General features: G+C 43.4%; 2 protein-coding genes across 4 annotated transcripts in view; both read right to left on the reverse strand.

The window, feature by feature from the left end:
* The window catches only part of cdk5rap2 (CDK5 regulatory subunit associated protein 2), a 32126-nt gene extending 15068 nt beyond the window's left edge, over positions 1 to 17058 (reverse strand). Inside the window, 31 exon segments of the mRNA XM_054758159.1 lie at positions 55 to 337; positions 429 to 580; positions 657 to 725; positions 1995 to 2129; positions 2215 to 2312; positions 2393 to 2533; positions 3466 to 3605; positions 3693 to 3805; positions 3879 to 4022; positions 4105 to 4221; positions 4295 to 4434; positions 4508 to 4631; positions 4844 to 5089; positions 5092 to 5319; positions 5398 to 5577; positions 5657 to 5794; positions 5880 to 5990; positions 6052 to 6222; positions 6312 to 6530; positions 6625 to 6717; positions 6857 to 6976; positions 7054 to 7170; positions 9512 to 9565; positions 10241 to 10388; positions 10475 to 10647; positions 10755 to 10878; positions 10953 to 11029; positions 12049 to 12159; positions 12649 to 12710; positions 13211 to 13251; positions 16844 to 17058. Coding sequence (XP_054614134.1) covers positions 55 to 337; positions 429 to 580; positions 657 to 725; positions 1995 to 2129; positions 2215 to 2312; positions 2393 to 2533; positions 3466 to 3605; positions 3693 to 3805; positions 3879 to 4022; positions 4105 to 4221; positions 4295 to 4434; positions 4508 to 4631; positions 4844 to 5089; positions 5092 to 5319; positions 5398 to 5577; positions 5657 to 5794; positions 5880 to 5990; positions 6052 to 6222; positions 6312 to 6530; positions 6625 to 6717; positions 6857 to 6976; positions 7054 to 7170; positions 9512 to 9565; positions 10241 to 10388; positions 10475 to 10647; positions 10755 to 10878; positions 10953 to 11029; positions 12049 to 12159; positions 12649 to 12710; positions 13211 to 13251; positions 16844 to 16896 — 4122 coding nt within the window. The 5' untranslated portion in view covers positions 16897 to 17058.
* A 914-nt stretch (positions 17059 to 17972) lies between these two features.
* The window catches only part of LOC129170501 (collagen alpha-1(XXVII) chain B-like), a 77919-nt gene continuing 69455 nt past the window's right edge, over positions 17973 to 26436 (reverse strand). For all 3 annotated transcript variants that reach the window (XM_054758167.1, XM_054758169.1, XM_054758166.1), the window contains 16 exons: positions 24382 to 24435; positions 24181 to 24288; positions 23598 to 23705; positions 23394 to 23501; positions 21794 to 21847; positions 21647 to 21709; positions 21514 to 21567; positions 21406 to 21441; positions 21285 to 21302; positions 21178 to 21213; positions 21073 to 21099; positions 20948 to 20998; positions 20692 to 20860; positions 20276 to 20385; positions 19878 to 20099; positions 17973 to 19803 (listed from right to left, as the gene is read on the reverse strand). In XM_054758167.1, the coding sequence (XP_054614142.1) occupies positions 19657 to 19803; positions 19878 to 20099; positions 20276 to 20385; positions 20692 to 20860; positions 20948 to 20998; positions 21073 to 21099; positions 21178 to 21213; positions 21285 to 21302; positions 21406 to 21441; positions 21514 to 21567; positions 21647 to 21709; positions 21794 to 21847; positions 23394 to 23501; positions 23598 to 23705; positions 24181 to 24288; positions 24382 to 24435 (1365 nt within the window). In that variant the 3' untranslated portion in view covers positions 17973 to 19656. The remainder of the gene's footprint in view (positions 19804 to 19877; positions 20100 to 20275; positions 20386 to 20691; positions 20861 to 20947; positions 20999 to 21072; positions 21100 to 21177; positions 21214 to 21284; positions 21303 to 21405; positions 21442 to 21513; positions 21568 to 21646; positions 21710 to 21793; positions 21848 to 23393; positions 23502 to 23597; positions 23706 to 24180; positions 24289 to 24381; positions 24436 to 26436) is intronic.

Below are 26436 nucleotides of genomic sequence, written 5' to 3' on the forward strand. Positions count from 1 at the left end.
AAGACAAGGAAATCGAATAAAAGCAAAGCACTCTGCCTAGAATACCAAACCTACCCTGTGCTTTGAAATCTGGCTGTGATCATTAGCTTCCTCTGTGGTGACAGGGGTGCCCCCATAAATAGCAGTCTTCCCATCTTCCTTTGCCAGCCTGGTGACCTTAGCTTCAACCTGAACTGCAGGTTGCAAACTTTCTCTGCCCTGCCTTAACTCAACCTGCCCGTCGCTGCTGTTCCCTGAAGCGTCTCTGCTCTCTTTCTCTTTGCACTCTGTGGACGTCTGCTCCTTCAGCAGGCCTTGCAGTTGCACATTTTCAGCAGTTAGCCTGAAAACTTCCCCTCTGCAACAAGAAATGTGTTAACAGTTTAGGCAGGTGCATGTTCCGTGGAGGCAGGTATGGATAAAAAAAAAAAATGTAAAAAAAGACCCACTTTAGGTGCAGGAGTGATGCAGCGTCACAGTCGGTCAGCAGGGATTGAAGGGTTGCTCCAACTGGGTGTGCCTGAATAATGTCTGCATTGGCAGAATGAGCATGCTCTCTGCTCTGGCAAAGGCCGCTGTCCACACTCTCATCACCTTGTGGCTACACAAGGTAAAAGAATACATTAGAAATATGGTGAGCCCTTTCAAGCAAAAATATTGCTCATTCATGAACATACCTGCCCCTGTTTGATGTCCGTCTGACTCGAACTGTCTCGACACGGCGGGTCCGTCGTCCTCTCTAGCTGCTAGAGTAATGGGATGGGAGGCGAGTATGACATACGTGGCTCGATAAAAACAAAACTCAATGAGGGAACAGAAGCCAAAAAAACACTGCAAAGCGACAGCGGGATGGCGTGACGTGTCTAATGTGGCATGGTGAAGAGAGACCGTTTCATGGGCACACAGAGATGGAGAGACAGGGCTGGTTAGGAACAATGCAGGAAAGAATCAAGAGGATCTTTTCTCCAACAGGAAGTCACACATACAGTACTGCAAAGATAGGACATTCAGAGACATGCTGCATTGGAGACTGCTGGGAAATTGAATGTAGACAAAAAGGCAATACGCTTGCATTTGCTTTGTCAAAATACATTCCACATTTCACTACCCATTTTAACTCACTCAATCCCAGCCATGTTTCAAAAGATTGATTTTTCAAGGCACACAGAATATTGTGTTGTATGTCTACATGAACATCCATAAAATATGCATTCAGTAGAGGTGGGAGCAAGTTAGCGTTTTTGCAAGTCTCAAGTCTGGAGTCTGAAGTCATTGGCTCAACATTTTCGAGTGCCTACAAGTCATAAACACTGTTTTGTGTTCACCAAATAAAATGCAATTTTTAGACTGTAACACTATTCAATTTAACAAATAGAATGAAAGCATTTTGAATTGTTTCATTTTTTCAATAAGATCAGCGTGACAAGAAAAAAAGTGCATTCAGGATTTAGTCAATGCACAGACATGTAATCCACTCCCTCGTTGTTTGTTCATAAACCTGATTGGATGCGTCAACAGATGTTTGGAAATTACATAATAATATATTATTTTAAAAAGATACATTGCACGGGGAGGCTCATTATACTCAACACATTCACTAAAAATCTCAAATCATGTTAAGTCATCAGACTAAAGTCATTGATGTCAAAGTCCAAGTCGAGTTGCAAGTCTTGATGATATTGTCAGGTCGAATCCAAAGTCATCAAAACCTCATACCATTAGTAGACAGTGTTGTGTACGTCAGCTCATTTTCCACACACTTCACCATAAGAACTGCGGCTTCAAATGTTTAAACTCTCAAAACTTCCCAGTTTTCTAGAACGCAGCATCATAAGTTAGACACGGCAGAGGTTCAGTTAGGTTGAAAGGTTAGACAGGAGCTCCTTAAAGGTGGACGTTACGATGACGGCGTTGTTACTAAATGTGGACACAGACAGTCTCTGCTGATTAACACCAGAACGTGTCTTGTGCTGTGAGATTTAGCAGAGAAAAACTCTGTTTCTGTGCCCACTTACCTGGTTCCAGGGGTGACCGCTGGCCTCCTTGTTGAACGCATCATTAAGGTCGACCTTCTCCAGTGATGCCTGTCTGCTCTGCAGCTTGTTGTTTGAGGTATGAAGTCCGCTGATGCAGCCCTGCAGCTCCAGCACCTAATGGCCACAACGACAGACACAAGCAAGTGAGACTTTTTTTTTTTTAACTTCCATCATATTATAACTTTAAAAATAAATTCACCTTCTGTTTGAGCTCTTGAGGTGAGCTGTCATCCTGACCCTCCCCCACGCAGATACTCATGTAAGAAGTCTGGTCACTGATGAAACTCAGCGTGTCACCTGAAGCAAAAACATCGGTGTACTGTTTTGATGATGTTGCATGCCAACCTTAAACATCGAGTGCATTTTCTTGGTCCTACCACAGTCGTTGGCCCCGCCCACTCCACCTCCGCGGTTCTGGATGGCCCCCAAGCGTGCCTGCAGGGAGGCGTTCCAGCGCTGGGCATCTTCGAGCTGATGCCGCACACTCTCCAGTTCTTTAGGGTCCACGACGCTCAGACCTGTACATAAGAGCGTAAGACTGTTACGTGACAAGAGGAATGGTCTACAGCTTTGACATATGCTACTTAAATCAAGCATTAAGATGGAAAATTTAACTTACACACTAATATCAATTAACCACGTTCATGTGGCTATATATGTATATGGGGAAATGAGCTGCAGAGATGGAGGCTTGTTACGTCCAGCTGACCTATTTCTACACCTGCATCACTTGTGTATGTAATGACACATGAGGAAGTGGTTGTCATGCAAAAACACAAAAAACACACAAGCACGCTCACATGTGGGTAAACTCTTAAGTACTTGGGGCTTACGGGACTACCTGGGTGCACAGAGACACTTTCAATCAGTCTCAATGTCCCCTGATAAGAGATTAGGAGAGGAGAGTCCCGTTTAAAACTAGCCTTCAGTATGTTCCTCTGGCTTGTTATATAACAACACGTTTATAGGAGTAGATCTAATGAATCGGATGGATTAACACCCGCAGAGACGTGACGTAAATCACAGACAGACAGGAAGTTAACAAGCACACATGATGTTTAAAGAAGGGCAAACAAAAGAGTTTATTCACACATTTTAATAAACGGACAGACAGGTGGGAAATGAAAAGTGTTACATGTGAGGAGTGACAGAGACAGCATGCAGATGAGCAGGTGATGACGTTAATGAATAGTAGACAGAAGGAGCACAGATGCTACACACAAAAAAAAAAATATCACGGTGAAGTAATCTTGTTAGCAACAGCAAACACGTGAGAAGAAGATGTGTGTGAATCCCATGTGGTCATGAATTCATCTCCCTCAATGGGCTTCTTACCAGAACTTCAGTTTAGTAGGCCTCCTACTCCTACTCCTACTAATTGATAAACAACCCTAAATGCCCCTTTCCACCCAGTGGGATCACGTGGTAATCTAATGCATTTGCACTGCACCTTCTCTGGCTTTTGCTCTGTCTAGCTCTCTCTCCAGGTCGTCCCTGAGCTCCTTGTTTGTCTTGATGCTGTCCTCCAGCTGCTGCCTAAGGAGCTGCACTGCTGTCAACTCCAGCTGCAGAGCATGGAAACGCTGGGCGCTGCAAAAAGCCACAATTAATCATTAATGTATTCAACAATAACTGAAGTGAATGCAAGTGGTATTTTCTGTCAATGGGCTGTCCCACCTGTCCTGCTCTTTCACAGTTCTGACTAGGCTGGAGTAGAGCTGCTGCTCGGCCCTCAAAGCTTTGTTCAGAGCCTCATGCTCCTGCTGTAATGCGACAAGGCTGGGCAGCACCTAATACAAGGGTGGCATGCTTTAAGGGAGTTGTTGTCTATTTCAGAGAAATAGCTTTAGGTTTTTGGTTTACCTCTTGCTGGCTGTCTCCACCAATCATGGTTCTCTCCCGCTGAGGGAGTCCGGTAGGCGATCGATCCATGCTGCTGCCAATGACATGATCTTGGCTGCAATCACCCTGAGCCTCCCCTCTTTGAGCAAGACGCTGTTGGAGAACCTGCTCGAGGAACACGAAGAACAGCTCAGGCAGATGGAGAAGAAACGGAAAAAAAACGCTCCTTCAAAAAGGGAATCCTTACATGGATAATCTCATCTTTCGTCTCCAGAGTTGCCGTCAGGGACTCGATTTTGGCGGCCTGACCTTCACTGCGGACCTCCAACTCAGACAGCAATGACTGGAGCTCTGCCAAAGACATCTAGATAGAGAAAACAGTATAAGTGATAAAACATAAACAAGCAATATGTCAAAATAATGGAGCTAAGTAAGACCTTCAGTTCATTCTCCCTCTTTAGCGCTTTGGTGAGTGCCTCAGTTTTCTGGGCCAACTCTTTCTTCAGGATGACGACAGTCTTCTTGGAGAGTGGAATGTTCTCCACGCTGTCATCACTGTTCCTCCTGGACAGCTCAGCTGCAGCGCAGGAAAGTAGCTACGGTATTCAAAAAGGTGGTGCTAACATCTACAGATGTGAGGCGGGCCTCACCTTCACGCTCCTCTAACTTCTCCTGCATGATCTGGATAGTTTGTCTGAGCTCCAGCACGTGATCCGGCTCCTTGTCGCGCTCCATCATCAAATGGTCCTTCGCCGGGCCACGCTGCAGGAGCCTCTGCAAAAACACCAACACAGCTCATAAAGAAATAATACCTTTAACCAGAAATGAAATAATTCCACATGCGCCAAACAGCCATTTGGAATCAGAATGGGAAAAAGGATTAGTGTCTCTGTGGGTGTTCTAATTTCATTCCTCCTCCTTAGGCTTTTACAGTAAGTCAAGCACATGTCACAGCGGAGTGCCTACTTCATCCCGAAGAGGCTTACATCGATGAGGCTGTCTTTTTCAGCCAGGACGACTCGCAGCTCTGCAGTTTCCAAAGAGTCCTTCTGGTTCACTGTGGCCCTTTGCTTCTCAGCGGTTAAGAGCTGCTGCTGCCTGTCCGAGAGTTGCTTCCTCAGTTCCTGAATCTCCTGGGAACGCTCAGACAGCATGCGGTTGTAGTGCTCTGCAGACTCCTGGTGAGACAAACCACCAGAGTAAAGGAATGGGCGACTTTGTGAGGCGCATGGGACTTGTTGAAATAATTTGGAAGAGTAGGGCCGACCTTGAGGAGTTGGTCCTTGCTATTAATGGTGGCCAGCAATCCTTCCACAGCACCCTCGTTGTCGGCAATGAGCCTTTCCCTGGCTTTCACAGCCTCGGCCAGCATAGCCTCTGTGACCTTTAACCTCTGGCCCATCTGCTCTGCATAGTCACGTGTGTGACTTTGGGATTGGCTCAGCATGGATTCTGCCATTTCCTGCAAAAGATGAAGAAGGGCATTTGAGTACAGGATGACAGAGAAAAAGTCCTACAACAGCCAAGCTTGTTAACTAACCTCCAAATCTTTGGTCTTCCCGCTGAGGGAGAGCTGCAGCTGGCTGATGATGGAGTCTTTCTCCCTCAGCGACCTGTTCAGGTTGTCTTCCACATCTTGCTTGGCTCTCTGCAGGTTCTTCAGTGTGTTTGCGAGATGCTGCAGTTCCACGTCCTTCTCCTTAAGCAGGCTATCAAAACTCTGCAAGGAGATATATGAGACTGATCGCTACGATGTGCTAACATGCATCATCAACAAGCGCCTGCAAATCATTGCTCACATTAATGGTTTCTTTGTTGTGCGACAGCAGGTTATTGAGCCTCTCTAGATCTCTCTCCTTCTCCCTGAGCGACAGCTGCAGCTGGTGTATTTGGTTGTCTTTCTCCTCGATGGCTGCAAACCTCTCGTCCAGCGCTTGCTGTGAGCCAGCAGAGAGATGATGAGAAACATAAAGACCAAAAATAAAAATCACCGGGGTGAGACGATTTAACAGCGATGCTCACCTCCAGCGCTTTCTCCTTTTCCTTCAGCCTTTGCCGCAGTTTGGCGAGCACACTGTTGCTTCCTGCTGGGCTCTTGCTCTGCTCGATTTCTCTCACCATGTCCATGTACTCCTGATGATCAGACAAACAACAATCATTATTTTGTTTTTGGTGAACAACATTGTTATGTCACCTGTAATTGCTGCTCTTTATCAGCCAGGATAGAAGTGAGCCTCTGGATGGTGACTTCATGGGCCTGCACCCTTCTTTTGGTTTGGTCCAACAGCTCCTGGTATTGCTGCTCTAGAGAACTTTCCCTCTCCCCGATCTCACCACTCAGCTTTTTGAGTTGATTGGTCAGATCCTGTGGGGAAAACAACAAAGCAAATGCTTGAATAAAAACAAGAAATTGCTCCGTTTTAAAGGAGATTTAATGTATTCCAGTAGTCTTACGTTTAGGGCTTTGTCTCCCTTCTTCTTCTGCTGTTGCAGGTCTTCGAGCTCCACCTCCAGCTGATCCTTTGCCTGCTGCAAGTCAGCCAATTCCTGCTCCTTTCTGTCCAGGGAGCGCTGCAGCTTTTGGGCTTCGAGCACCTTGGCATGGTGCTCCCCTTGGAGTTGGGCCAAATCGCTTTGCTTTGCCATCAGTAGAGTTTGATGCTCTTCTGCTCCCTGCAGAAGAAACGGAAAACATGAGAGATGCCAAACTCCATGGTTCTTTTCCCCCGTGGATGGAAGTGACATCAGGCCTCAGTAGACCACGTGCCTGGTATTTCTGCATCTGGGCTTTGTGTGCCGTCTCCCTTGCTTTGGCGAGAGCATCATCCCGGTCCTCAATGTCGTGACACAGCTCTGCCACCTGCACAAAGCACAGACTGACAACGTGATGCAGAGGCAAAGTACAGTAACCGGATTACAAAGAGAAGAGACAAAAGAAGAGAGAAGATCGATACATCGATTGATTGATACAGAAGAGAAGATTGTAAAGAGGAACCGACCTCTTTTTCTTTTTCTCTGAGGAACTGCGTCAGCCCCTGTATGGTTTTGGCTTGCTTTAGGTTGTTGTTCTTCTCTGTGTGGAGCTCATTCTCTTTCTCCTCCAACCTTCCAGACAGAGTCTGTTCACACAAATGATTAAAAGACATTGGACAAAGAAACACGACTGACTGCAAGATACTGAAGAGTTGCAATGTACCTTTGTTTGATTCTGGGCTGCCTGTAGTGTTTTGGTCAGGTTCTCATGGGTGCTTTTAACCTGGCTGAGCTCTTCAGTCAGAATCTGGTTGACGGACTCCAGACGATTAACCTCGCTCTACTCAGCAAGTTCAGGAAACACAAACGGGGAAAGAGAATTAGCATCGTTAGCATCTCTCCATCGGCCAATACTTCAAAATGGCCGCTGCTCCGACAGGTTTTTTTTCCCCCAAGTGGAATGCAGTAGTCAACTACCTCCACTGTGACAGGTGTGTATTTATCATCAAATTCCTCTGTTAGGTCATGAAGCGACTTCCACTCCGCCTCTCTGCGTACACGCTTGCTGCAGACGTTGACACGGCCAACGCTCTTCAGGACAGGGATGTGGCTCCCAGGAGGGACAGACACACCGTGCTTGGTGATGCAGCGCAGGAGCTGGGTCAGATCAGAGATCACCGAAGGCTGCCGTGAAGAGCGGCGGAGGAGGAACTTAGCCTGAGCCTTTCCCTCGTCATCATTAGAGGTTGCTTTTCTGGCAACACAAGTCTTGGCTTCTCTGAGTTTATTTTTACGTGGAGCGTCTGGAATGTCTGAGGCAAAGTCCCTGTTGAGCGACTGCAGGGATGTGGAGCGACCTTTGAATCCAGATCTGGGAAATGCGCCCTTATAGTGAACCAGGTCCAGGTACATGCTCTGAGAGCTGCAACGCGAGCCGCGTAAACCAGAGCTCTTCGTAGAGCTATCGAGCCCTACCGCCGACCCCATCCTCCATTTCCTGAGACCTGAACGCCCTTGGAAGACTCCTTTGCTGACAAGTCTATCCAGACTCACACATCTCCTCATGCGGGGACCGCCTCCACTCTCCCCCACTAATTGCGCGTCCGAGGGCAGGAGACATACGGCCTCGTCGTCAAAACTGGCCGCCCCAGATGACCTGAGGGGAGTCTTAGAGCGCTGGACACTCTCCTCACCACTCCTTTCCCGACCGTGGTTGTTTTTGTTGTAGACGTGGACGATGCACTGCATCAGGTGTTCTTTCTCCGCTTGTAGTTTCTGGACTTGGCTGTTGTGCTTTTCCTGGAGCTGGCTGAGGTTAACATCACACTGCACCACCTTTTCCAGCTGGAACACACATTTCCCACAGAGGAACTCTCCGCGGCCATCGCGAGTCACCTCCCAGCCCAGAACGTGGGACAAGATTATTTGTATCTTCCGCTTTCCTGACGTGCTGAAGATCCAACGACACTGGTTGCCAACCAAACGACCACCGCACACGCGACAGGAATCCTTCATGTCGCCTTTGATAGACAGCTGCCAGGTTTAGCCACTTAAAAGATGTCTTCTCCTGGCACACAAATGGCACAATGATCTCAAGATCCTCCGCCTGCCAGCCATAGAATAGCGATCTATCATTTTCTCTCACTGCATCACTGTTAGGCAGAGAGGAGAATGAATGATTACAGAGCACTCTAAGCCCTCAGCTTTAAATAATCCCTGCTCCTGCCTCTGTTCCACTCGCATCCAGTGCATCTGATCAGGTCAAATCCTGTGAGGCTACTGTAGTAATCTTTGTTATGGCCAATGCCAGACCAGCTCGGGAAAACCGTCTCTAAATATAAATGATCAGGTCTCTCCAGGGAACCGGTAGAGATTGAAACGACCAATCCCTTGTCCCGTGGAGTCCTTTCTCTCAGGCAGTGCATCAAAAAATCCACTTTAGAGGTGTCTTCTGCCAATCAGTGTTGTCAGATATCCCATTACATCTCAAACAAGAAGATACTATTGGTAAGACTCCCATCTACAATACACAATGAAAAACCACAGCCATACAAACAAAATTTCTGTCTGCTTGCAGCCGACTGGAGGAAATACCCAGTAGTGAGTGAGGTTTCTTTTTGGTGAATAAGGATGGCCATAAATAACTGTCTCCAGACAGCCTGGTAGGTAATCCAGCCTTAACTCTGTGACCTGAAATCCAACGCCAGTACCTGATGAGGAACCTAGCAGATTTTCCACTTTCACCAGCAAGACTGCATGATGTGTCGCAATAGGCTGTTAGATTTTACACAGCAGTGAAACAGTTTTGTTTGTCGGACAGCGCACCATTAGTCATTGTGGTAAAGGCTTAGTTGGGTGCGAATATGGAAGGTATGGAAGACAACTGCAATAGTTCAATACACACGTTTCAATCCCAGGTTTGAGTAGAATGAAGAGGATGTCTGCATGTTATGTATCTTGCCATTAGTGCTGTGCAACTCGGAAAGGTTACTAAATGAGACTGACTTGACTTTACGGATCTTCTGAGGAAAAAGGAACAGAACAAAAGAGGATGATGTAAGAGGCTGACAAATGCTCTCCCTGTGGCCAGTAGCAAGAGAAAGACATGAATGGGTAGAAAGCATTAGAGAGGAGGATGCATGCACAAAAGACAGAAGTGTATATTCAAAAGAAGCACCAACCTGACGGTCAGGGTTGATTTTATCCTTCTCTCTGTGCAGTTCGTCTCTCAGGGCCTAATAAAGGGTCAGCACACAGTTATCCAAGTTGGAATTGTGGTCTGATTTAACTGACACCGTGTTTTTTCTGGTTGACTGTGTTTTACATTGCGTCATTTTCGGTGTGTAAGGCGCTACTTTTATCTCATGCTTTCAACCATGTGGCTTATACAGTGATGCAGCTAATTCATGGCTAAAAAAAGAACAACGATTCCCATGATGCTTTGAGTGCAGCTTCAGGAAGTAGTGAATTGGAGGAGTTTACACTAATATCACATTTTAAAGACGTATGCAGCAATCGTGCTTTGATCTGACAAATCTTAAAAAAGTTTGATCAAGTGTAGAATTGGTACAGCTTCTGTTTGGACTTCTTGGATTGGCAAAGTGTGTCACCAAGGACTTATATGTTCAATTCTGACGCTGAAGATGATGACTACTGTTGTTTAACTAGCAAAATTACACGCACTGTTTGCCGCCGTTTGGAAAAAAGTATTTATTTAATCAAAAGCTTAAAAAAAAAAAAATAATTGTGTACTAAATATCCCATGTGGACACGACGTGGATACCTTCAGCTTATAGACCGGTGCGGCGTGTAACTGTAAAAATGTAGTTAGTGCGGCTTGTATACCGGTGCGTAGTTGGTAAATTGCAGTCATCTTTTTCTACATATTGATCATCATGTAAATGTAATACCTGAAGTTCGTCATCTTTTTTGGCGAGGACACCCGTCAGCTGTCGCACTTGATCGGATGATGCTGCATCCAGCTCTGCGTCTCTGTTCCTGCTCTGCTGGAGCTCAGCTTCCAGGTTCTTTAACGTGATCTTCAACTGCTCGATGGTGCTAGATTGGTAATGGGTGAAAAAACACCGACTGAAATGTCTTGATTGTCCAAACAATAACACAATAAGATTTGTCTTTGTGCTTACTTGTCTTTGTCCTGAAGGGCCAGCTGCAGGTCTTGGACGGGGCTGGGAAAGGGGGCTATGGCACCAGGCAAACCCAGGAATTGGAGCTGCTTCTCCATGTTAATATTTTTGAGCTTTTCTTGCTCAGCAATGGCCGCCATCTTCTCCACCTCCTCCTCAGCTGTTCGCAGGCACTGACGCAAAGCAAAACGTCCAAATGAGACAGTAGGCTTTAACAAAAAACAGTCCCCTGCCCTGCACTGCTTGGTGGCATTAAAAAAAAACCCCATCTCTGACTCACTTCTTCGAGTTCAGCTATCCTCTTGTTGTACGAGTCCTGAAGCGCATCCATCTCCCGTTGCGCTTGTTCTCTCACACGCTGCGGTTCTCCTGACTCTCGACCAGCCAGACTCTCCAACGCTTTCCTGGAAAATCAGCCACCGTGATGAAGTCTGCTAGTGTGTTTGAAATACTTTATAGAAGAAAGAATATCTCTTACGACGCAGACACAAGGAGCTCCTGTTTCTCTGCCATCTCCCGCTTCATTGACTCCAGCTCCACTTTCAGCTCAATATTCTGTGAACAGAGAATATTTAAAAAATAATAATAATAAAAATAAAAGTAGTCATCATCGGTGTTGACTTTTATTACTCCAACCATGAGACCGAGAGGCACTTCCGCATCACTTCTGGTGTTTGAATACAGGGCAAACTTTCAAACTATCTTTGTACAATGGTGGACAGGTTCATGGGACTAACAGTGCCTGCCGTTGAAATCATTAGCTCCAATTGCGTTAGTGTGCATGGTGTGTGGCATAAAGACATGAAATAGTTGAAAACAAGGCAATGAAACAGCAGTGAAAGCTTATCTTCCGCGACGGACATGAATGAATGTAATAGATGAAACTAACGATGCTAACATGTCTGTCTGCGTTCTTACACCAATTTGACATAGTTATAGATTAATCTGTGGTGTCATTTAGAATATATGACTTTTTTTTTTTTTTTTTTATTAAACAGACCATCTTCAACACAATAGTAATTTATTGATAGCCCCTAGTATAAACACCCAGTGGTTAGAGCAGCACTGCCCATGTGATCTCTCTGCACAGTGACACAGCAGGCCGGGCACAGTGAGGGGGAACTACCGCTGTAGCTACAGAGCCGAATATCGGCCCGATCTCGTGGTGGAAGCCGATACTTCAAAATACAGCGGATTGGCAGACGATCCCGATCCTGAAGATAGAATTGGGACATCCCTAATTCGTGCTGATATTGGACTGACGTCGGTATCGGACGATATTCGCAGGTCCTTCATACCGACCGCTGTTCCGCAGGTCCTTCATACCGACCGCTGTCAGGCTCTACAACACCTGCACCACCTGAACCATGTTGTAGACACTATGCTTTCTTTACACTGTTCTCTTTACTTGTCTTGCTGCTGTAACAAGTAAATTTCCCCGCTGTGGGATAAATAAAGTACATACATACATATTCAAGGTCGCAATATCGGTATCGTACCAGAAGTGGAAAAGTTGCATCAGGACACCCCTACTAGCTAACTGACATGCTGCAGTCTGGCAATAAATACAACACCGTTTTGAAGATGTCCTCTGTGGAGTCGTCGCATTTCTGCTGCATGCGCTCTTCCATGAAGTAAATGCGCAGCTTCAGGTTGAAGTTCTCCTTCTTCAGCGCCGTGATTTGCTGTGGACAGTAAAGAAAGCAATGACCACATTATTGTAAGACTCTTCTGTTGACCCTTGCAGGTCAAGAAAACAAGGGTGAAACTAATAATGCAGCTGAAAGCCATGAATCACATGAGTTAAATAAACAACTGTGTGTGTGTCATTGTTCAAATGAATGAGGTGCTTTCATGCTTGCATGTGTGCGAGGCAGACTGTGCATCATTGTGCTCGGGGCTCTGAGCGGCATACATCTGGAAATGGGGGGTTGGGGGTTGCAGTCTGGACCCCTCTGCAAAGCTCTAATCGGGCAGCAAAGGCTAAAATGTCTGAGGATGCATTCCAGTCAAATGCTGAAATACAGCATTCAGGTGGCCGACACACACCCCTCATCACCACCAGATGTCCATACATGGTCATTTGTTGGTCAGGTGGAGCAGAGCACTGATAATGTTCAAATTCCTCCTGAAAGAACAATATCAACACAGTACGTTCTAAACAAACCACTCACGTTTTCATAGTCCTTCATGGTGAGAGCTTTGATGGGGGACATCTGGCCGGGAAAGGACGGTGCTGTCAGACAACAAGAAAGCATTATTAGTCTTTTCAGTCATTGCTTTCTTTTGAGTTCTTTTGCATGAATCTGCAACTTAAAATAGTAGACCCCCCAGGCTGTTGGATTTAGACAAATAAAGAGGGACAAACATTTTTAGAACATGTCAAGACCAAAGCATCACAAGTCCACACATTTCCCAGCAAGGGTAGGGTTGTGCATGACAGACGCTTGAATGCTGAAACATTTACCGTAGGTGAGATTGTGACTTTATGGTAAAAATGAGCTCTGCTAAATACAGTGTGTGTGTGTGTCAGTGACTTGTCACACTAGACAAGACAATTAGCAGTGAGATTAGCTAATGAGACTCTTATGGCAGATGTTTCTGCTCAGGTTTGGAGACGCGAGTGCTGGCGGAGGCAGCAACACGGATCAACAGCAGCGTTAATGAACACACGAGGGAAAGACAACACAAACAAGCATAGAGAGGACAAAAAGAAGAAAGAAAGCTTTGCAGTACCTGTCATGCTGTCAGCATTCATGGAGTCTGGCAGGGCGCAGCTGAGGAGACAATCATTTTGCTGTGAGTTTTGCAGTCATAGTTGGAGATGAATCATTCACATGCTCATCCCTCACTCTGTGCTCATCACAGCTCCATGCACGCTCACATTATTTTTCTGGAAAATACAACCGAGTCCTGTTTATGAATTACTCACGCTGGGCCGCTTCCCACTGAGCCCTACGGACACTCCACAAATAGCTCCAGAATGACTCTCAGCTTCATTTACATTTACACTCACATGGCAGAGCAGTGTGGCAGTGTGTGTGTGTGTGTGTGTGTGTGTGTGTGTGTGTGTGTGTGTCAGATACACCATGTGCCAGTGGCAGCCGAGCTCTCAAGTTCAAGACAGCCCTGGATTGATTGGTGGGTGGGTGGAAGAGGGAGGCTAGGGGTGTGCTGTCGTCGGTGGACAAATAGACCACAGTGATGAGACCGTGGCGTCTCCCCGCAGCCAATCACGACACAATGTGCCAAACAACATTACACATCTGAACAACCACAACAAGACGTAACACACTTTATGACCTAACAGCTCCTTGTACCTCTGGAAAGTACTTGCATGGACAAACACTGCTGACCTGGCTTGGCTAAACAAGCACATGATGACCCCTCGACCAATGACCCTCGTGTCTAATAATATGACACACCGCTTCCTCCAACACATGCCGGAGGCGCCGCAGCTTTGACAAATGTTGTGACATACTCCAGTTTCCTCCTTATGGTGGACTCTCTCCTTAAACTCCAGAGGAAACATCAGCTTTACAGATGCCATGTCCGCTCTGCAAGTGGTGTGTGCCGACATCTAGTGTGGCACATGCACCTGCATGTGTCGTTGCAAAGGTAACTAGCGACACTGACAAATGCATCTATTTGGGGTGCTACATTTTTTGGCAATTAATTGGGGCACGCCGTCTATTAAAGCGGAGGCCACGAGAGTATTTGTGGAAATATGGCAACATTAAAACTAAATACACCCCCCCAGAAAACAACACATTTGATAACACACAATAACTAAATAGAGTCACGCTTTGTTGACTTAAAGCAGGCGTGTCCAAAGTGCGGTCCGTGGCTTTTTTTTGGTTTTTATTTTTATTTTTGCCTGCGGAACATTCTGAAAATATAATTCAACAAGAAAACAAAACAGCCAAAATTGAAAAATCAGCAGTAATTCTACAAGATTAAGCTCAAAAGAGAAAAAAAGTTGTAATCTAACGAGAAAAATATGTAATTTTATGAGATTAATGTAATATTATGTGGAAAAATAACGTCATTTTAGTAGTAGTGTAAAATATACAAATATTACAGGAAAAATATTTTTTTTTATATAAAAAAGTAATATGAGAAAAAAAACAAGGTAGAATGTTGTCCATCCATCTATTTTCTATACCGCTTCTCCTCATTAGGGTTGCGGGGGCATGCTGTAGCTGACTTGGGGCGACAGCTGGAGTCCAGCCAGCCAGAGTCCAGCCAGACAAACACTCTCATTCATACCTATGGACAATTTAGAGTCTCCAATGAAGCTAACATGCATGTTTTTGGAATGTGGGAGGAAACCGGAGTACCCGGAGAAAACACACACACACACACGGGGAGAACATGCAAACTCCACACAGAAATGCCCAAGGGAGAATCGAACCGGTCTTCCCATCTCCAGACTGTTACTGTGTGGCCAACATGCTAACCACTAGACCACCGTGCGGCCCGTATAATGTTTTTGGAAAATTAAGTTGCAAAAAAAGTTGTAATGATAGGAGAATAAAGTCAAAATGTTATGGGAATGAAGTCATAATTACGACAAGAACATTTCCAAGAAGAAATTTGAAATGCTTGGAAAATGTAAAAAAAATAATTACGAGAATAAAGTCAAAATATTAAAGTTTGGCACATTTAAAAAATATAATTTAACAAGAAAACGTAAAAAACAACAGCAAAAATGGAAAAATCAGCAGCAATCTTACAAGAATAAAGATAAAAAAAGATAAACTGTTAATATTATGAAGAAAAATAATGTTTTAGTAGCGTTGGGGTTGAAATATAAAAAAAATACATTATTTTTTTTTAAGTTGTCATATTATGAGAAACAAACAAAACAAAAAGTTGTAATTTTTGGAAAATTAGGTTGGGGAAAACGTTAATATTATGGAAATAAATTCATAATAGATTATTTAAGAAGAAAGTTGAAATATTTGGAAAATGTAAAAAAAAACAAAAAAAAACAGCAAAAATGTGAAAAAAAGAGCAAAGACCAAAGCAATTTCACCTATTGTGTATGGCAAAGCTGACAGTTTTTGCCTTTTGAAATATATAATCACTGCTTAAGTGGCCCTTGCATTCTCTCATGTGTCAGTGTGTGGCCCTGGTTTGAAAATGTGTGGACACCCCGACTTAAAGCATTGAACCAATTCCAATGATTCAAACAGTAAGACTCGTAAAAACAGGTCAATCATTGCATCACATGCAGAGTTGCCGCTTCCTGTGCCAAGGAAGAGGAAGACCACGAGAGGCACGCTAGAAGGGAAAAAAACCCCAGAAAACATCAAGATGTGCAACAAGTACACCCTGCATTGCTGCATATTACACACTCAGCTGAAGCACAGTTATTTGGAAGCAGCTGGGGTGACCCACGGAACCCTTTGTAAGCACCGGTTAACACTAACTTCCTCTTTCTTGTCTTTGAACAGCAGCAGAAAAGATCGATTCCGTTCACTACTTTCTGAACGCAGTGAAATAACTCTTGAACTCGAATTGGTCAACAGAGTCAGGCAAGTAATTCACACCGCTCAGATCAGCTAACATCTTGGATTACTGTGCCATGCTGGCCACCTGGATGGCGTCCTCTACGCAGCTGGTCCCAGTTTAAAAGGGAGGTAAACACAAAACGCCGCAGAGAAAAAGCTTGCACTACTTTTACGAAGCAGAAAGACGTATAGTGTGGAAGTATTGACCAGTAAAGCACCGCTAACACGGCGGCCTCGTTTCACCTACCAGGATGCCTCTCTGTCCTCTCCCTCATGTCACTGCGAGTAAGCAGCCGGGAAGATAAAAAAAAAAAAAGCGACATGACAAGTCCACATTCAGAGCTGTGCCGGGAGGCGACGACTCCCCGCTGCAAGACTGGCTCTGATTACTTCCGCTTTACTGCACCCCGGAAGCCCAGCAGCCATTCGATCCAGTATGATTTACATTCTTTTAGACATTATTAGTCAGTATAACGTTGCGCTAAAGACACACAAACAACAAAAAGCAATTACTATTGTTAATCTCTGATACTGTTTAGTACCATTTACTATATATAGTGACGTTATAGTACTTGGCTCTAAATAAACACGATAACATCGTCGCTTCATCGTTTTCGTTCCAAGAAAAAACAAATATACCAACACTAGCGTTAAACTTTGCGAGTAAAAAGATACACTATATAAGCTTAATAGTCTGTTAGACGCCAATACACGTGAAAATATACAAAGTCAACGCCAGTATCCACCCAGTTAATAGACGGGGCCCAAGCAACTACTTTGAGATTAGTGGGTTAGCACCCCAAGTGTAAGGCAGGACCCTGAGCCGTTAGCCGGCTAGCTTGAGTGTTTTTACCTTCCGTTCATGTCAACGGGGAGCGTTAGGTCGTCCCCGAGGACGGAGTCCATGGTAGCAGTTTGTTCTACTCCGACCTCCCCTTGTAACAACGTGGCATTCCACCACAAATACGCGCTTTAAACTCGAAAAAACGGTACGAAATTCAAAATAGTCCAGGCTACCGCCATCATGCTACAACAAACGTCACCGCTGTGCACGTTGGAGACTGGCGATGCCTTTAGGTAGCATCGGAGATATTTGAACAACGACGACATTCTGATCAGTATGATCAATGGTAGATGTTATAAATCATGACTGGAATGATAAGAGGGTACACTTGTTGTATTTAACCACCCAAAATAATTTAAACAACTGGATTTGTAGTCATTTGCTGACGTGTAAAGGACAGCAACAGTACAATTGATTGAATTTTCCATGAGCTTTGAAGGCAACGCGGTAACTGGGTGGGTCCTGTCAACGAGCGATTGGCCAAAACAAACAGTTTGGGCGGTTCATAGCGCCTTAAAACCAAAACTGGCTGCCAAATAAAGAATCGACTTCTTTGTTTTTCACTCGTGTGCCTTTTTCAGCAGTCACTGGGGACACAGTCAAATAGAAAAGAATACATTATCGTTTTACGCTGTAACCTGAGTCTGATGCGTAAATACGAGAGTACTGCCTACTATTTTTCGAAGATTAGGATTATGAGATTATGTTCAAGTGTGTGGCATTTAGAACAAAATTGAAAAGTTAAGAAAGCTTCGCCATGCATTGTAACATTTGAGAAACGCAAACAGTTGGCTCGCATTGAAGAGCGCAGACATCCAGTGAACAATAGCGACCTCAAGTGGTGCAGTTGTTTTTTGCAGAAGTGTGACGCGCGAAATATACAAGTTTAAATAATGTTAAGGGCTCATAAGAGATTCTGGTTTAATTGGCGACTCTAAGTTGCCCATATGTATGAATGTGTGCCTGGCGATTGGCTGGCCACCAGTCAGGGTGTACCCCGCCTCTCGCCTGAAGTCAGCTGGGATAGGCCCCAGCATACCTGTGACCCTAGTTTTTTAAATTTGCACTGCTGTTCTACGAGTATCATTACAAATGACTAAATTATGACATCTAAATGATTGAAATGAATGCTCACACACAAATTGAAGGTATTTATTGAACAAATGGAAATGAGTAAAGAGCAGACAGATACAAGTTTGTAGTTTGTACTTCATCTTGTTGTTGAAATTGCCATGCGGAAAAATGTGAGGTATTCTCATCTTGCTTTAATGTTGACAACAGATTTACGAAAAAAGGAACACATTTCACATAATTGCATTATTATTAATGATTTTTTAAAAACACAAGTCATAGAATAGCACCTGATACAGTACACTGTGGATTATCATAGAGAGAATAGAGAGAAAAAGCCCAACATGAAGAAAATAAGAATAAAAAAATAAAAGCTAATTAACATTGTTATAAATGTGTTCTCTCTGGAGCACCAAATGTACACATAAAAAAAAGATAAACTCCAAGACCAGTTGGGTAAACTGATATATATATAAAGATGGTGACGGTGTTTCTAGCAGAGCGCATTTTTTTGCTCTGTTTGCAAATATTAAATAACATTAAATTAGCCCGAGGGGGTCCACCGTATACAGCAAGGTTTCACAATTACACACACCGGTGTCCAGTTCAAACTAATACATGTTTATTCTCATTACGCCGTGTCTCCAAAACATCCTTACATGGGGTGCTTTGTACAAAACAACAACAACAAAATATATTCAAAGCCTGGTTTTATACTGCATACACAAGGAGACACTTTCATATTATCTCTGAAATGCCCCCCTCAAATAAAAGATCTCTGCAAATACCTTATAAAACATGACAGGAAGTTATATCATATGGAATATATTTTTAAATTAATCCAAGCGAGCCTGCACTATAAACATTCCAGCAGAGTGGTGTCATTATGCATTATGATTAGCACCTTAAATGATTTGTTGGCCCCACTCAGGTGCAGATTTCAACATCCCATCATATGTAAGTGATGAAAGGGCGGCAGACACCCCAAATGGGAAATAAAAACAACCAAAAATGAATTTGTTATGTGTAAATCCGTAGATATTCAGTGGCATTTGGTTGAAAATGCATCTCTAATAAGTTTATTCAACTTTTTGGTGGCTGACGATGGGCTGTTTTCCCTTTTGGAGCACTAATAAATACAGATGTGACTTCTGCTCCCATTAAAAAAAAAAACAACCAAACAGGAGCTGAGCTGAGCACCAAAGGCAAATAAAAATGCCCGCCCTCCTCCGTTCCAATCTAAATGTCAAATTATCTTCTCATTTTCTATTGCACTTGAAGATGATTTCTTGACATGAATAATAAGCTTACATAATATGTACAGTTAACTGATCTCCATTATTATTATTATTATTATTATTATTATTATCATATTTTAGAATTCTGCCCAAATAAAATAAAATAAAATAAAATAAAATAAATCCCACGGTATACAGACTGTATACAACAAATAAGTTATTGTTATTATTCATCAAATGTCCGCTGATTTGTCTCCTTCTTCACTGCTCCATGTTCCACAGAGATCATTGCTGGGAGAAGCTATTGGCCTATTGGGGGGAATTTAGTGCAAGAACTCCCCCTGCAGGCCGACACCCCCTCTCCTGTATCTGCAGTCCAGTGAGAGGTTGGCACAAGCTGCTTGGAGAGCGGGTGGGCGTGGCGGTGGGGGGGGGGGGGGGGGGGGGGGGGGGGGGGGGGGGGTCGGGCATGTATGCAGCATCACAGGGTGACGACCCGCCCCTCGTTCATTCTTACAGGAAGCAGACGGGACCTATCTCCAGGTGGTAGCGTGAGCCGGGGGAGGTCTCGGGGAGGTTGACGACGTCCGTCACAGGGAGCAGGGACGGGTCCACCGCGTGAAAGACAAAACGGGCCTGGCGCCAGCGGCCGTCTTTCATCTGCCATCCAATCACATTTCGGTCACCAGTCATGATCATCAAGAGCGACTGACACTTGGAAGATGAAGACGTACCCAACAGGAGTCCTCCACCACCTCTGGCTCCAGCTCTCCTCCCGCCTCAAACACCTCCCCAGTCCAGGCCTTGAATCGCACAGAAGATTCCCGGGAAGGCGTCAGATCCTGGTCTGGTGTCCAGACGGAGACGTTGAGGCAGTGGATGGTGACATGCTGGACCGCCTCGGAGCTCAGCAGGTGCAGGAAGTTCATCTGCACGCGGCCGACGTTGACCGTGGGCTGCGGGGTTAAGGACTGTATTATTTGATGCTATGCAGTATGACTCACAAAGCAACAGCCACTGCATTGGAGACATTGTTTATCATGATCGTTTCATGGCTGTTCTTTTAGACGCTTGGGGTCCTAACACTACAAAAAAGCCAAATGTTGTTTATTTCAAAGGAAAAAAGGAATACCTTGGCCACAGTCACCGGTTTCAGGCACGTCTGCCCGCCACCCGTAAAGTTGCAGGACACTTCGATCGTATCGGACGAGCAGCCAAGGTTCGGGTCGATCCAGTAAGTGCCTGACCAAAGCCAACCAAAAATATTGTGAGTAATTTAGCAACAATGTAACACAATGGAAGAATATCAACAAAATAATACAATTAGAGTAATCCCTCATTTATCACAGTTACCTAGTTCCAGACCCCACCATGATAAGTGAATTAGTAGGAGTTCTTATTTATTAAATGGAATATTTTCATAGTTAGAGCATAGAACAAAAACGTCGGCCCATTGCGCAAGCGGTAATACCCTTGGTATCCATACTTTCCACATTTGGATCCACCCCAACTTCCTTACTTATTTTCGTTCGGCAATGCAACACTTACCATCATTTAGCTTGTGTTCACAGCTGTGCAGGTCCCTGCAGATGCGGGCAGGGTGGTCCCTGGTGCCCAGTGGGTTCTTCAGGCTCTGGATCAGGTTACTGAGGTAGTGGAGGGTCTTAAAGATCTCTGCGCCCTGGTCCAGCATGGGCAGGTCCATCACTAGCTTATTCTGGGAAGACAACAGAAGAGAAAGCTTGTAAGTCGTCTCTGGCGCTTAGAGGACGACACAAATACACCGTAGTTGTTAGAAACCAACCTCATTCCTCAGCTGGCTGTGTGGATCCATAAACAAAAGACCATCCTCTTTCTGAAGGGGAGAAAAACAACTTTAGGACTTACTTATGGACAACACGCTGCTACACGATGCATTTTAAACCTTACAAAAGATGGCGGGACATGAGGGGGACCCTGGGGGGAAGCACGAGACAATCAATGAGCAACAAATAACTTGTTTAGCATTTCAATGAAGATAAAAACAAGTCTTACTGGAGGTCCAGGGCGTCCACGAGGTCCCTGAGATCCCTAATAAAGACAAACACGCATGCTAGGTGAGCTAATCGTAGTCACAGAAGACACAATCATGCTAAACATACCCTAGGTCCTTGTACGCCCTGGATGGAGACACAAGACACACATGTTTAGTGTTAGTGTTGCACATGCACGCGCACACGCACACACACGTGCTGGTTGAATGAAGATGTTAGGGGTAACTACCATGGCTCCACGGGTGCCCTTCTCCCCTCTGGGACCCTGCAAACAAACAGGAGGCACTTAGCTGAGGACCAGCAGCACGGATGGAGTCTTCATGTGTGTGGGACTTACCACGCTTCCATTGGGGCCAACCAATCCTGCAGGGCCCGGGACTCCTCCTCTGCCCTGAAAGGACAGAACCAGTTAGATGAGCAACAACAAGACAAACACGGTACCGGGTCACGAGCAGCAATAACGTCCTTGCCATGGTTCCTTGGGGACCCTTGGGTCCTCGGATGCCTTTTGGACCCAAGTCTCCAGGGGGACCCTGAAAAGCAGCAGAGACGCGGTGTTTGAGGCGCCTTTTAAGAGTGGGAGCTGGTTATCCCATCCCATGATAGCATTAGCTTACCTTTGGACCAAAAACACCAAGGATTCCAGGAAAGCCAGGTTCACCAACATCGCCCTGGATGACAAGTACACAACATCGCTTATTATGAAGACAAAAACATAATACTTACCTTTTTACTTCAACTTTGAACCCTGCGGCTGACGCAGCGCTGCAGCTAATTTATGGCTGATTTCTAATGTCGTGACGTCTCCTTTACGTCAGAACTACTACTAATTGCTTCAATGCCGTGCCGCTCGCGAGCCAGGGAAGAAGCAGTGGCTCCTTCTTTGGCAGGAGCCAATCACGAGCCATCAGTGCAATCACAACGAGCTTGTCAACCCGGCGGCAAACATTGTTATATCTACAAGTATAACAAAATAACACCTTGCTGACGACACAAAACTCATCACACAGCAACTTAACACTCAAAAGGTATACCTCAGAAATATATGTACCAACATGTACCAATATGAGATTCAGATGAAAAAAGTTTTCCCATAATGCATTGCATGTGAGCAACGCATTTATTGGGGCACTGCAATGACGTCAGCCTCCCTCTGGACTATGTGCTCCTCTGGCTCCCTCTGGTAAATGCAGGCAGCATTGCAGCCCCATCCCAACCATTTTCTATGCCACTTGTCCTCCAATGAAATGCTTTGCTCAATCGAAATGCATGATGGGAAAGCTGTAAAATGTTTTTTTTCCTCTTTCATTTTAAACTCGTATTGGTACATGTTTGTATATTTCTGAGGTATACCTTTTGAGTACTAAGTGGCTGTGTGATGAGTTCAATGTTGTTTGTAAGTTGTGAGGCCGATGGGTTGACAAGCTCGTCATGAGTTTTTTCATCACTCCTGATTGGCTCCCGTCAAATAAAGAGCTGCCTGGTCCTCACGTACTCGTGCGCATCACAATATACAATTTTATGATGCGGACATGTGCGGCGTACCCACTGGAGTGTACGGTTGGCCTAAATGAAGCATTTTCATGTATAAAGATGTCTAAAACTACAAACACTGAATGAAGCGTTGTCATTGTGAACGCACATTCTACATTGGTGAGACAAGGACCAGACGTGATGGCCACAACAGGCATTTATTGCAGGTTTTAATGATCTCATAACAACAATCATAATCCACGACAAGCTAAAGCTCAACTCTGAACCTCCGACGTCACTTCCTGTCTTCCTGTAGTCACGTCTTCCTGTCAGTGGCTTGTTTCCTCTTATTATGGCTGCTATTTTGGCTAATGTGGCGGAAAGCCGCCATTCCAACGCATCACTGCAGGAAGGAAGAAAACAAGGGCCTGCTAAGGTGTGAGTGTTATCTGATGATATCTGCTGTATTGGATCACACAAATGTAAAGGTGGTACTTCACGTCCAGACGGCTCTCGTCATGTTAAAAACGCATTTAGAAGGTCATATTTTCTATAGCTACAAAAATACAGTCATTACTGATACTGGATCCAACCTGGTGGAAATGCTCTTATCGCTTTCCAATCTGGAGCCAATTAACCGCAATAAACGAGGGACGACTGCATTCATACATCAGTCTCGTAGTTTCTCGTGGTGTCAGATGGCATGAATCATGCGTGTGTGCTTGTCTCAGGAAGGACACTCACAGCTCGTCCTTTAGGTCCTCGGTCTCCCTGCGAGCCCGGAAGTCCCGTTCCGCCTCTGAAGCCTCTTTTGCCCGGAGGTCCACTCTGTCCTCTGAGACCTGGCTCACCCTGGGGGGACGGAGGATTCCTCACTCTCCCGTGTGTGTTGCTGAAGTGCTACAGTACGCCTGCTGACATCAGCACCTCACAGCAAGTGGATCTCACCTTTGGTCCCATGACACCTTGATCTCCCGGAAGTCCTGGAACGCCGGTCTTTCCACGGCCGCCACCTTTGCCGGCGACGCCAAACTCTCCATCGTCTCCATGCTCTCCCTGGATATGGAATGAAGAAGTTGTGTCATTTGTATATTTCATCGCCGGAACAACAGGCTTTTATTGCACGTTTGAATGATCTCCATGGGAATAGGAATGTAAAGGTGGCCATAGGGGTGTTATTTCATGTCTAGAGGGCTCTAATCATGTTCAAAAGTGTATTTAGAAGGTGGGAAACAAATGGTCTGTGTCATATGTGTCTTATTTTCTCTTATTATGTCCATTATATTGGGTAATAGGAGTGTAAAGGTGGCCATAGGGGTGTTATTTCATGTCTACAGGACTCTGATCATGTTAACAAGCGTATTTAGAAGGTGGCAAACAGGTTTTCTATGTTGTAACCATGAATATACTCTATTGGGTTTATGAATCAGAAATCCTACTTTGCAGAAATTAGCTTCTCATGGTTCCAATTAGCTGCGCTAAATGAGGGATCACGCTATTCCAAAATGAAAAGTCTTCACTGTTGTCTTACCGGCATGCCTTTACTTCCGTCCTTTCCTGGCATTCCGTCCATCCCGGGCACTCCCTCCTGTCCCTCTCGACCCACCACGCCTCTCGGCCCAGAAGGACCGCCGGCCCCCTGACAAGAGAAGAGGGGGTGTTTGTCATTGTAAAAGATCCAAAGCCATTCTATTGTTCTGAAATGATCCATCAATACCGGGCTCCAACTCACCTCCATTCCTCTGGCTCCTTTTGGTCCTACATGACCCTTTTTGCCTTTTTGACCCTTAACAGAGGAAAACGATTTTAAAATTAAAATAAACATTTACTGTACATATGGTCGAGGTGCAACAATAAGCAAATCCTGATTTTTCTGTATCGTTGCACCCCTGACATTTATATATATCAGTATATACTAGCATGTATTCCTACTGTATATACAGTACATATCAACACTATTTATATATATATATATCAGTATATACTAGCATGTATTCCTACTGTATATACAGTACATATCAACACTATTTATATATATATCAGTATATACTAGCATGTATTCCTACTGTATATACAGTACATATCAACACTATTTATATATATATATCAGTATATACTAGCATGTACTCCTACTGTATATACAGTACATATCAACACTATTTATATATATATCAGTATATACTAGCATGTATTCCTACTGTATATACAGTACATATCAACACTATTTATATATATATATATATATCAGTATATACTAGCATGTATTCCTACTGTATATACAGTACATATCAACACTATTTATATATATATATCAGTATATACTAGCATGTACTCCTACTGTATATACAGTACATATCAACACTATTTATATATATATCAGTATATACTAGCATGTATTACTACTGTATATACAGTACATATCAACACTATTTATATATATATATATATATATCAGTATATACTAGCATGTATTCCTACTGTATATACAGTACATATCAACACTATTTATATATATATATCAGTATATACTAGCATGTACTCCTACTGTATATACAGTACATATCAACACTATTTATATATATATATATCAGTATATACTAGCATGTATTACTACTGTATATACAGTACATATCAACACTATTTATATATATATATATATATCAGTATATACTAGCATGTATTCCTACTGTATATACAGTACATATCAACACTATTTATATATATATATCAGTATATACTAGCATGTACTCCTACTGTATATACAGTACATATCAACACTATTTATATATATATATCAGTATATACTAGCATGTATTCCTACTGTATATACAGTACATATCAACACTATTTATATATATATATCAGTATATACTAGCATGTACTCCTACTGTATATACAGTACATATCAACACTATTTATATATATATATCAGTATATACTAGCATGTATTACTACTGTATATACAGTACATATCAACACTATTTATATATATATATCAGTATATACTAGCATGTACTCCTACTGTATATACAGTACATATCAACACTATTTATATATATATATCAGTATATACTAGCATGTACTCCTACTGTATATACAGTACATATCAACACTATTTATATATATATATCAGTATATACTAGCATGTATTCCTACTGTATATACAGTACATATCAACACTATTTATATATATATCAGTATATACTAGCATGTATTACTACTGTATATACAGTACATATCAACACTATTTATATATATATATCAGTATATACTAGCATGTACTCCTACTGTATATACAGTACATATCAACACTATTTATATATATATATCAGTATATACTAGCATGTATTACTACTGTATATACAGTACATATCAACACTATTTATATATATATATATCAGTATATACTAGCATGTATTCCTACTGTATATACAGTACATATCAACACTATTTATATATATATATCAGTATATACTAGCATGTACTCCTACTGTATATACAGTACATATCAACACTATTTATATATATATCAGTATATACTAGCATGTATTCCTACTGTATATACAGTACATATCAACACTATTTATATATATATATCAGTATATACTAGCATGTACTCCTACTGTATATACAGTACATATCAACACTATTTATATATATATCAGTATATACTAGCATGTATTCCTACTGTATATACAGTACATATCAACACTATTTATATATATATATATCAGTATATACTAGCATGTATTCCTACTGTATATACAGTACATATCAACACTATTTA

This window comes from Dunckerocampus dactyliophorus, chromosome 17, assembly GCF_027744805.1.
Source record: "Dunckerocampus dactyliophorus isolate RoL2022-P2 chromosome 17, RoL_Ddac_1.1, whole genome shotgun sequence".
NCBI classification, from domain to species: Eukaryota; Metazoa; Chordata; class Actinopteri; order Syngnathiformes; family Syngnathidae; genus Dunckerocampus; species Dunckerocampus dactyliophorus.